The following is a 12,214-nucleotide window of genomic DNA, read 5'->3' as shown; positions in this document are numbered from 1 at the left end:
AAAGAATACTTTTAGGAATTTATTCTACAAATACATAAACACAGTCATGCACTGCTTAATGATAGGGACACATTCTAAGAAATGCATTGTTAGGCTATTTCACTGTTGTGTGAACATCACTGAGTGTACTTACACAAACCCTAGATGGTATAACCTACTACACACCTAGGCGATACTATATACCATAGTCTATGTGTGGTTTGTTGTTGCCGAAAATGTTGTTATGTGGAACATGACTAAATAGAATGAGAAAAAGGTAGTAAGCTCTTTCAAAGCAATGTAAAAAGATGCACAATCCAAGAGAATAATGGCAGGAGACATGAATGACAACTTCCCAGAAGGTGGTTATAAAACACTAGAGGCCCGATGCATGAAATTCGTGCAAGAGTAGGCCTTCCTTCCCCCGGCTGCCGGCACCGGCTTCCCTTTGGCACCCGGGCTTCCCTCCTGCTGCTGGAAGGTACCTGGGACCTGGGCTTCCCTTGCAGCCCCAGCTTCGTCTGGAAGGACTTCCGGTCTAATTAGCATATTACGCTATTATTATTATAGATTGGAAAAGACCATTACCATTACTTCTCTGAAGTCTTGTTACCACCTCCCCTTTCCCTCATCATTCCTCTCCAGCCACAGTGGCTTCCTTGCTGTTCCTTTAAGATGCAAGGTGAGGCCTGGCTGGGTGGCTCAATTGGTTGGAATGTCGTCCTGTACACCAAAAAGTTGTGGGTTCAATTCTCAGTCAGGGAACATACCTAGGTTCGATCCCGTTGGGGAGGCAACTGATGGATGTTTCTCACATCAGTGTTTCTCTCTCTCCCCCTCCCTCTAAAATCAATAAAAACATATCCTCAGGTGAAGATTTAAAAAAAGATGTAAGGTGATGTTCCACCATGGCCTTTGGACTTAATGTATCACCTCCTTCGGACTGCCCCAGGCAGCCAAATGGCTTACACCCTCACCTCAAGTCTTTGCCTGCCTGTCTACCCTATATAAAATTGTTACTCTTTACCTACCACTACCATCCAGATACACATCCTCCTCCTCAGCTTATTTTTCTCCACAACTCATCACCTTGTTAAATACTATTTATTTTACTTATATGTTCTATTTACTGTCTATATCTACAGGGTCTTCATTTTGCTTCCTGCCTCATTCCCAATATCATGAACAGTACTGGGTACATAGTAGGTGCTCACTAAGTATTTGTTCCACAGTGTTAGTGAGGGGATAGGGAAAACATGCACTCTCAAACACTGTTGGAAGAATTCTAAATTAGCAGTCTTCTTTTAAAAAATTTTTTTATTATACTTGATTTCAAAGAGGAAGGAAGAGGGAGAGATAAAAACAAGAGATTCATTGAGCGGCTGCCTCCTACACACCCTGCACTGGGGATCAAGCCTGTAACCCAGGAATGTGCCCTGATTGGAATCAAATCTCCTGGTTCATAGGTTGACTCTCAACCACTGAGCCAAGCTGGCCAGACAATAAATTGGCAGTCTTTCTGAAGGGCAATTTAGCATTGTCTACCAAAATTTAAAATTATACTCTTTGACAAGAAAGACCACTTTTAGGAATTTATTCTACAAATATTCCAAAATATGCAAAGATAAATACAAAAAAGGACAAGTTTTTAAAATGTGGTATATATTATTTACTATTCATTTTTAAAATGTGTTAAATCTGTACATGCTAAGATGTAATGATCTACAAGGAATAATGATATAGAGAAAAAAGCAACATACAGAAAAGAACGGTATGCTCCCATTTGTGACTTAATTTTTATAGGCCAGCGGATTGTGCACTGCATGTTGCAGGAAGGAAGCACAAAATACTATTTAACAGCAGATTGTCTCTGCGGATAGGGTCTGGCGGAATGTGGTAGAAGATATTTTTATTGTGTATCTTTATTTATGTTTGTCTGATTTATTACTATATATTTGAATAAAGTTTTTTTCCAAAGTGTATTATAGCCATCCAAGGTAGACAGAAACACACCTCGGAATTTTCACTTAATAGATGAAGAAGGTGCGAAGCAAAGAGTGGTATCCTCAGGTGAGAATTTAAAAAATTTTGTACAAAGTAACAAAATTAAATGAGGAGGTGAGGTTATAAATAAAGTGTCCCTATTAATTCCAATGCTTGTACTTTAGTTCCAGGAATAAAATCAAACATTTCCTCTCCAATATTTCTTAGAGTGCTAGTAGTATCACTGTGTAACTCAATAAAACACTTGTAACAAATTCAAACTCATTTCAGCCATTTCACTGAAAATTAATCTCTTTATTTATAAAATAGAATGCTGGAGTAGATAATGTCTAGGGTGTTCCCCCCACTCCTAAAAAGTTTTCTTTTGTGTTACAGTTCTGCATTAGGCAAGGAAATTCCTTCATATTTCCAAATATGGTGTGACCTCACCTTTGGTGTTATTCCTATTTAATATAAGCTTTGTTTTTCTAATGTGCTTGTTCTTCTAGTTTATAAGTATTATAAAAGGTTAGGCTCCACATCAATTTTAAGACCAATAAAACATGAATGGAGGAAAAGATCATAATAAAATACTACAATATCACTTGCCTTTCTCGAATAGAGGAATTGAACATGTATCGCAAGCAGCAAGCCCACACCTGAGGACTATAGATATGTATAATGCCAGAGAGCCATCTAAAAGAAAAAATAGAAATAAAAAACTATAGTCATTTACAAATTGATACTTAATATACTTTAGATTATGTTGTTAGAGTAATATGGCAGAGATTTTTGGCATTCACCAGCAATACGTTAAAGACCTCATAAATAAGAAATCTATGAACACTAGACCATGATAATAATTAAGAGAGAGAATAGATACAAATCCTCCTATATAATAAAGAGCTAATATGCAAATGGTCGTCACACCCTCACACCCTTGTGCCCTCACGCAGGAACTGCTCAGACACTCAACACTGGGGAGAGAGGAATGGGGACCAGCCAGACTGCGGCCCAGGAGAGGTACAAGCTGACCACCCTGTGGTCCCTGGCGCCGGCGGCTGCGCCTGCACCTGCGGCCTGGGAAAGGGACAAGCCACCCGCCCCATGGTCCCCTGCGGCTGTGGAAGCCCAGGTGAAGCCGGCCAGGGTCCTGGGTGCCTGCGACCGGCCGGAGGAGGGAATCCTGGGTCCTGGGTCCTGGGTGCAGGGTGAGGCAGAGGCGGTTAGGGGTGATCAGGCAGGCGAGCAGTTAGGAGCCAGTGGTTCCAGATTGCAAGAGGTAGTCGGACATCCCCTGAGGGGTCCTGGATTGCAGGCCAGGCTAAGGGACGCCCGCCCCCCCCCCCCCCCCCCAGCATGAATTTCGTGCACTGGACCTCTAGTATATAAGTAGAGAGCTTCTTTCTCTCAATCCTTTCCCACCTGAGATGAAGGGAAAATAGTGGGAGAGAAAATGGTTAACAAGTCCAATATAATCGTTACTGAGAGGATTAAATACTGTAACATACATAAGTAGCCTGAAACATAAAAGGCTCTTAATAAATATTCATTTAGTGAGAAAGAAAAGTACATGATTTCATTCATATGTAGAATCTAATGAACAAAATACACTAACAAACAAGAGAAACAGACTCATATATAGAAAACAGATTGACAGCTGTCAGAGGGGAGAGAGGTTGGCGGGCTGGGTGAAAAAGGTGAAGGGATTAAGCACAAAACCCTACACAAACGCTTAGACAAAAATATGATGATTACCAGAGAGAAAGGGAGAATGAGGGAGGTATAAGAGGGCACAGGGGACAAATGGTGATGGAAGGAGACTTGACTTGGGTGGTAAACACACAATACAATATACAGATGATGTATACTAAACCACCTGCAGCCTATATAATCTTATTAATCAACTAGAGGCCCGGTGCATAAAATTCATGGACGCAGGGGGTTTGGGGGGATGCCCCTCAGCCCAGCCTGCACCCTCTCTAATCCGAGATCCCTCTCACAATCTGGGACCGCTGGCTCCTAACTGCTCACCTGCCTGCCTGCCTGATTGCCCCTAACTGCCCGCACCCCCCCCCGCCAGCCTGATCACCCCTAACTGCCTCTGCCTGCTGGCCTGATCGCCCCCAACTGCCCCCTGCTGGCCTGGTAGCCCCTACTGCCCCCTCCTGCCGGCCTGGTAGCCCCTACTGCTCCCCCCCCCCGCTGGCCTGGTCACCCCCAACTGCCCCCCCCTGCCGACCTGGTCACCCCCAATTGCCACTTGCTGGCCTGGTCACCCCTAACTGCTCACCTCTGCCGGCCTGGTCGCCCCAAGCAGCCTGCTGTTTAGTCGTTTGGTCGCCCCATACAGCCTGCTGTTCGGTCGTTACTGTGAGGGTGTCCTGACCAATTTGCATATTACCCTTTTATTAGTATAGATGTCACCCCAATAAATTCAATTAAAAAATATTCACTTAGCATCAAAAGCCCATAGCCAATACCAGAAGCAAAGCAAACAGAATTCAGTAGATTTCATGACCCACAGAACATTTGTGTATTCTCATTTTTAAACTTTGCACATACTATTTCCTCACATGGGTTCCCTCTCCACCAAGCCTCCCTTCTATGATCCAAACACTTAAAGATCCAGCTCAAGAGAGGAAATGTCCACATTTCCTAAGAAAATGTCCACATCATTTCTCTTACAAGTACTAATAGTGCTCACTATTGATGTTGCTCATTTCAAAGCAAACCATATACTTCCTTATTATTTCTCTACACATAAATATTTGAATATTTCATCACCTCGCCTTGATTCTAAATCTCTTGAGGAGCTTTAAATCTTAACACAGCACCAAACATAATACTATACATATGATAAGCACCCAATAAATATGGAATGAATATAAATTTTTGACTGAATAATTTGTTTAAATGTCATTAATCACTAACTCAAAAGAGAAAACCATCAACATTCAGGGAAGTCCTACAAAATTGCCCCACAGTGAATTTAAAGTGTTATTCTAGCCCTGTGTTCTTCAAGGTGCCTTCAGGACAGCGGGTAGTGAAGAAAGTTAAAGAAATCAGGCTCCAATGCTTTGACTTCAACCAGAAGAGCCCAACTTTATGTTTTATACACTGAAGTTCTTCCTAAGATTGGACAAAAATCGGATTCTGCTATTAAAATAAGAAAACTTAAGAATCATTGGCTGTTGTGGCTTTATAAGGTAATCGAACTATTAATTAGATATTCATAGTATGTTTATCATATACATTTGAACACATATGTGGCTGAAAAGGTTTTCATAAATAATGCAACACTTACATTCCCACTAATGGTAGAGAATAAACCTTGGGATCAGATTCCAGCAAAAGTAACAATTTGCGTGTTTCATCCATGGTAAGATATCTAAACAGAAAACATTCGTGTAATAACTGTTAAGTATGTACATTTTACCTTTAAAAGAGATCATCTGAGTGCTGAAGCACATTTTAAGCAAGGGAGATAATTCAAATGAATAATTTCTTTCACACACATGTACACAAAGAAAACAGTTCAAAGTATAAAAAAGTACTCCAGTAAGAGATTAAAGATATTCAATATCTTAAAATTCAATCTATTAAAATGGTCATTGAAAATTACACATCCTTTAAAAAGTTTTTGCTCCAAAAGTGTCAACTTATTTTAATCAAAAGTAATAAAATCAAGGCTAACAATTTCAGAACCATATAGGCTTCCCAGGGAGAAGTGAATTTCCTTTTACTGTAAGTGTTCAAACATCCAGGTGACTTGACAAGACTGCAACAGATGTGACTTTTCACTGAAGGAAGTTGAATTAGGTGAGATATATTCAACCTTCATGTACTATAGTCCTCCAACCACTATCACAGAACTTTGGAACTATCATGATAGAACTCAAAAGTTCACTAAACTCTAAAAGGATATTATAATATATTTATACTTTGTTATTATGTTTATTACTTACAGTAAGTTTTAAGGATATGAATAACTACAGTAGAATTGTGGAGTGAATTTTATTGATATGGCATTAAAATACAAAAGTTAAAACAATGCTATTTGTGATATTAAGTCTCAATAGTCTACTGAGGATATATTCAATTGCTATAATAACCCTAAAACACAAAGATAATGATTTTATCAGGCCATGTAACAAGATGATTAAGCCTGAGTTGTAAGGATTTATCGATGACACTTATACATACTTTGTAAACTCCTTTGTCTTGCCTACCTGATAAATTCCTACTCTCTAAAAGAACCAGCTAAGGTTTTCCATGATTTTCTCAGGCAATTCACACATACCTTCCTGCTTCCCCTATACTGTACATAAACCCCTATTATCTTTACCCACATCATGTTTACACATTAATATACTTAATGGACAATAAGTATGCCTTTTAAAAATCCATTTAATTCGTGTCTAACATAATACCTATTCCATAATGGATCCTAATAAATTAGGGTAAACAAATGAATGTGGTCAAGGAAAAGGGGAAATGTCACAAATTTAATACATAATTATAGAAAATAAGGGGCAAGGAGAATGGAAAATTAGAATATTGAACATAATTGGTTACTGGTAGCATGCCAAGGGGTCACAGAAGGGTAATTTAGAGAAAAGTAATTTACTAGTAGATGGGCATGGGTACTAAGGATAACAAATTAATATTTTTGTTAATTAACACAAATTCCCATGTCCCAACTGAGAATCACTTTCCTACTCCAAGGAAATTACTTTTCTGTTGTTTTTTATTAATCCTCACCCAAGGATATTTTTCCATTGCTTTTCAGAAAGAGTGGAAGAGTGGAAAGGAGGGAGGGAGAGAGAGAAACATCAACATGAGGGAGATGCATCCAGTGGTTGCCTCCCACACTCACCCCAAGTGGGATTGGGGATGAAACCTGCAATCCAGGTAAGTGCCCTTGACTGGGAATCAAACCCGAGACCCTTTGGTCCTCGGGCCAACGCTCTAACCGCTGCTCAGTTGCTCACACTGGCCAGGACACTCCATGTAAATTAAATGTTACACTTAATTCAGACATTTTTATCACCATCACATTTAACCATTCCATGATTCTGGAATCTACCAACACTTTTTTTTTAATGCCACTCCAACCAGAAAGGTCAGCACGTGGGATTCAAAATGGGATCTTTCTTGCTGTTCCAGGAATCCTCTGAAAAGAAAATCCTCCCTTCTCCTTACCCTCTTTTGAAGAGGTATTTTTTTAGAGAATAAGACTTGGAGTTGAGTGTATCTTGGCAAACATTTCTGGCTCTAGAGACCTAACAGGAACTAGGGTGGAGTCTAGTGGGAAAGGAAGCCAGAGTGAACTGCTTAGACTTTAAAGCAGAGGGTGCTTACATTGTCTAATCTAGCTCAGTAGACAATGGGTAAAGAAAGTAGATGAGGATTCAGGGAAGCAGCCCTGCTAAGGAGCAGAAAGCATGCAATTTGGCTTACATTTCCTAAGAAACTAAGAGTGCTGATAGGAAGCTGGAGAGGATACTGCTCCAGCTATGTGAGGAAACTCCACCCTCAAGTGGTTGACAATTTGGTAAGCAAAAGTACTACAAATTATTATTTATCTCCTTTCTCTATCTGAAATGCTCATTATTAATAATGAAATGATTTAAGAATGAAGAAATTCTAAAGCCTCTTTTAGGCTCATAATCAGGCTATTGTCAAGGAAAAAAAAAAGACAAAGTAAAAAAAAAGATGACCTAAAACCTAGGCAAAATACAAGGAATAAAATGGTATTATAGAGAATAATTTTTCCTTGTATTTTCAAATCACAGAATACTACCAATTTTAATATAATTTTTACCACAAATTTTTTGGGTGTGGTAGGCACAACTCTTTGAAAGAAAACTATACTCAGCAAAAAATTAATAATTCCACTTCCATCTTCCTTAGCATTGCAGATCTCTGGCATATAAACTGACTACACAATTATTTCATACTAGAGGCCTGGTGCACAAAAATTCACGCACTTGGAGAGGGTCCCTTAGCCTGGCCTGAGCCCTCTCGCAGTCCGGGACCACTCGGGGGATGTCCGACTGATGGCTTAGGCCCGCTCTCTGGGGATCGGGCCTAAGCTGGCAGTCAGACATCTCTGGCAGACCGGGAGCCCAGGGGATGTCCGACTAACGGCTTAGCGCTGCCTTGGAGGCAGAGGTGGGAGAGGCTCCAGCCACCGCCACTGCACTGGCCAGCCATGAGCCGGGTTCTAGCTGAGCTGCGCTCCCCATGTGGAAGCGCACTGACCACCAGAGGGCAGCTCCTGCGTTGAGCGTCTGCTCTCTGGTGGTCAGTGCGCATCATAGTGACCAGTTGTTCCGCCGTTAGGGTCAATTTGTGTATTATCCTTTTATTATATAAGATTATTTACATATCGTGAAAATATACTAATGTGACCAACATTTAAAATTTTAGATTAATAGATCTTTTACTTACCCATATTTATAGATACCTTGAACTTGAGAAATGTTCAGATTACTGCTCAAGTTTCTTGCCAGAGCTGTAGGAATAATGGAGATGGGCTTCACCGGTATACATTTAAAGGTATTTGCTAGAGTTACTGCTGCCCAATGTAAGTCAAAATCCACATTGTCCAAACTCTCTCTGGAAGTGATATGAGCTCTTAGGGAAAGCAGTTTACCACAATCCAAGGAATCTTTGCTTCGTACATGGTGCTGCAGAGCCTGAGGAGTCAACATTATACAATTATTTTAGAATTATACAATTATTATTTCCTCTTTTCAGAAACTTTCAATGACTCTACATGACCCATATGACAAAGTTCAAATTCATTAACCTGGCAGACAAGGCTCTCTATAAGCTGGCCAAACTAATATTCCAGTCTGACTACACACAAATCCAGCAAAAATCTATACCAATAAAGTCACCCTGAGCACACACTGCTCTTAGCTATCCTGGTCACACTGCTTCCTCTTCTGGAATGCTACCCATATTATCTATCTAGGATTTCTGCCCACAAAAACCACGTATAATTGCATTTTAGGTCAACAAATTATTAAGAATACTTAGTAAATATGGATTTATTAAAATATAACATAGTTTGATTCTTGTGTTGAATTATGAATAATCAAGTTGTCAACAAATCTGACCTTAAAAGCTGAACTGAAGTCATCTGCATTGTGAACTATTATTTCTTTTGAACAAAGTCCATTAGTTTGGACTTTGCATGGAATCACAAAGTCCCCAGGAAGAGAAGCAGTAGGGGTTCTTTCAGAGCATCCAGGTACTTCTCGACCAGGATCAAAGCGATCTACTGTCAATATCACACTTTCTTCATCTAAAGTACAAAAATAGCAATTATTATATAGCATACCAACTAAAAATGTAAAACCAATCAAGCAAGCATACATTATAGCAAAACACTGTATTCATACTAATGGTAACACTAAACTCTTAGCATATACATATATTTTTCCACCTGACTAGACTGTGAAATCTGTGATGAATAGTGTCAAGTTTTACTCTTTTTCATAACTGGCATACAGCAAAGAACATTAGCACAAAATATATTACAATAATTGGCTAGATCAGTAAACATAAACTCTACTATAGTAATAAAAATAATTTTTTTAAAGTATATTACCTTCATCTACTGTGAGAGAACCAAGTAAAAAGCATGGCAAGTTCTTTTTATTCTGCTTAGCATGTCGACAAGCAAGTCGGATTGTCTTTTCAGTTACCACAAGTTTTGGATTTCTGAAAAACAACAAGTCTTTTATAAAGGTAGTGGATCTGATATCCTAAAAAACCCTCCTGCCATGAAATGCTGTCTGAAATATAACTCACATCTTTAAATATGTACAGAAAAATCATTGTCGGAAAATCCCAGGGTCAAAGGCAGGGCATAGGGAGGGCTGCCTGGAAATCAGAACTACAATAAGCAGACACTGAGGGTATATCTGTTCTCCAGGCACTTGCTTACTTTTATGAATCAGAACAGGGGATGAGAAACTATGAGGCTAGCCTCCTGTTTTTGTAAAATTTGACAAATAGTCACATCCATTGTTTTCTTATCTAGTATTAAATATAAAACAAAAATAAATATTATCCAAATGTTTAAAGAAATATAAAAGGGACTAAAATGTGAGCAAGGAACAAGATTCTATTAAAAATACTAGCCCTGACCGGTTTTCTCAGTGGTTAGAGCGTCAGGCCATGGATTGAAAGGTCCTGGGTTCGATTCGGGTCGAGGGCATGTACCTTGGTTGCTGGCTCAATCCCCAGTAGGGGGCACGCAGGAGGCAGCTGATCGATGTTTCTCTCATCAATGTTTCTAACTATCTCTCTCCCTTCCTCTCTGTAAAAAAAAAAAAATCAATAAAATTATATTTTAAATATATATATATATTTATTTAAAAAAACACTAGCCAATTTGAAAAAAAAAACACACAAAAGACTTGCAGACTTAAAAATAGAATCAATTAAAAACTCAGAGGATTATATAATCAACTGGGGATAGGTACACAAATGTTTATTATTCTATAAACTATACATATACTACATAATAAAAGGCTAATATGCAAATTGTCCCCTCGACCAGGAGTTCAAACAGGAGATTAACCAGGGTGCAGGGCCAGCCAACTGCCCGTGGCCCCTCCCCGCTGCCGGCCTGATTGGGGCTGGTTGAGGCAGGCTGGCCAGACCCCATCTGTGCACGAATTTGTACACAGGGCCTCTGGTATATTATAAAGAATCTTTCACATACTGGTATACTCTACTTCCATGTTTAAAAAACCTAAATGAACAGGTTAGATGGCAACTAAGCACAGCTACAAAGAAAATAAGTAGAGTTGAAGAACAAAAGGAATTACTGAAAATGTAGCACAGAAAGATAATAGGAAATATAGAGAGACAAGGAGAAAAGCATGAACAAGTCTAACAAATATTTAATTGAACTTCTCAAAGACTGTTTGTCAGATACCACCTTTCCCTTAAATACTCTGACTTGTATCTTCCCTTTAGTTCTTCTACTCAGTAGATCATCAAATGCTATAAACTGTTTCTTCAAAACCACCTTGTTTCATTCTTTCCTCTTGATCTCAATACTGCTCTAAACCCTTATAATAGCTATTTATTGAAAACTTCCTATGTTCCAGGCACTGTGCCGACTGATTCTTTATAGAGTGACTCATTTAAGCCTTATGAGAGTACTATGAAACAAGTTATCATTATCCCCATCTTATAAATAAGGAAATTGATCCTTAGCTACTTTACTGAGGTCACATAAATAAGAAATAGTAAAGTTAGGCCATGGCTGGTTTGGCTCAGTGGATAGAGCGTCGGCCTGCGGACTGAAGGGTCCCAGGTTCGATTCCAGCCAAGGGCACATGCCTGGGGTTGCGGGCTCGATCCCCAGTGCGGGGCGTGCAGGAGGCAGCCGATCAGTGATTCTCTCTCATCATTGATGTTTCTATCTCTCTCTCTCCCTCTCCCTTCCTCTCTAAGATCAATAAATTAAAAAAAAAAAAAAAAGAAATAGTAAAGTTAGGATTTGACCCTCTAAGAGGTATGATTCCAGTTATAGCTCCTTAAACCAATATGGCATAAATCTGTTTCTTATATAACAGCAAAACCATCTCACAGCTAGGCTGACTCTAAGTTTTCCCTACTATGATCCATCCTTAAAATTCTGCTTTTAACAAGAAACCCCCTTATATAACAAAATCTCAATGGATCTCTATTTTCTAACACTTTAAGCCTAAGTTTTTATGTCTTTTTTTCAAGATTCTGGCCATATTTATGGTATTATATATTCCTTCTAATATGGTCTAATCACTCAAAATCAATTCAATCTTTTTAATGCTATACAAAGACATCATGGTGAATTGAAGCATTATAAAAAATCCTTACAGTTTTTATTATTTAGTCTCTTTTGAATTCTTATAATACTTAGAACTTTAGGTTTGCAGACTATTTTAACTGAAATTATTTCTCAAAAGCATGAAGAATATATTTAAGAAGCAGCAAAAGGGAAGAAATTCTGAATAGGAAAGTAAAAAAATAAAATTAGTCAGAGTTATCAATTTTGCCTTAAACACTGTTTTGACTCCTGTTTTTACTGGTTTGAACTGAAAAGAGAAACATCTTATACCTGTAGTAATTAAGATGTAAATTGATGTAATCTCCAATTGGCATTGGGTTCCAAAGTGCACATTTTGATGGAGGAAAATAAAATGGTACCATCCTGCTTGAAGAAAACCTTAAAAGAAAA

General features: G+C 38.8%; 1 protein-coding gene across 1 annotated transcript in view; it reads right to left on the bottom strand.

Moving 5' to 3' along the window:
• Window positions 1-12,214, bottom strand: part of STIL (STIL centriolar assembly protein) — a 45,121-nt gene that overhangs the window by 28,061 nt on the left and 4,846 nt on the right. The window contains exons 2-6 of the mRNA XM_054720744.1: window positions 9,587-9,699; window positions 9,093-9,280; window positions 8,419-8,666; window positions 5,270-5,353; window positions 2,572-2,658 (exon numbers count right to left, since the gene is read on the bottom strand). Coding sequence (XP_054576719.1) covers window positions 2,572-2,658; window positions 5,270-5,353; window positions 8,419-8,666; window positions 9,093-9,280; window positions 9,587-9,699 — 720 coding nt within the window. The remainder of the gene's footprint in view (window positions 1-2,571; window positions 2,659-5,269; window positions 5,354-8,418; window positions 8,667-9,092; window positions 9,281-9,586; window positions 9,700-12,214) is intronic.

This window comes from Eptesicus fuscus, chromosome 9, assembly GCF_027574615.1.
Source record: "Eptesicus fuscus isolate TK198812 chromosome 9, DD_ASM_mEF_20220401, whole genome shotgun sequence".
NCBI classification, from domain to species: Eukaryota; Metazoa; Chordata; class Mammalia; order Chiroptera; family Vespertilionidae; genus Eptesicus; species Eptesicus fuscus.
Note: the sequence above shows the minus strand (reverse complement) of the source record. Positions and strands in the feature narration are given on the sequence as shown.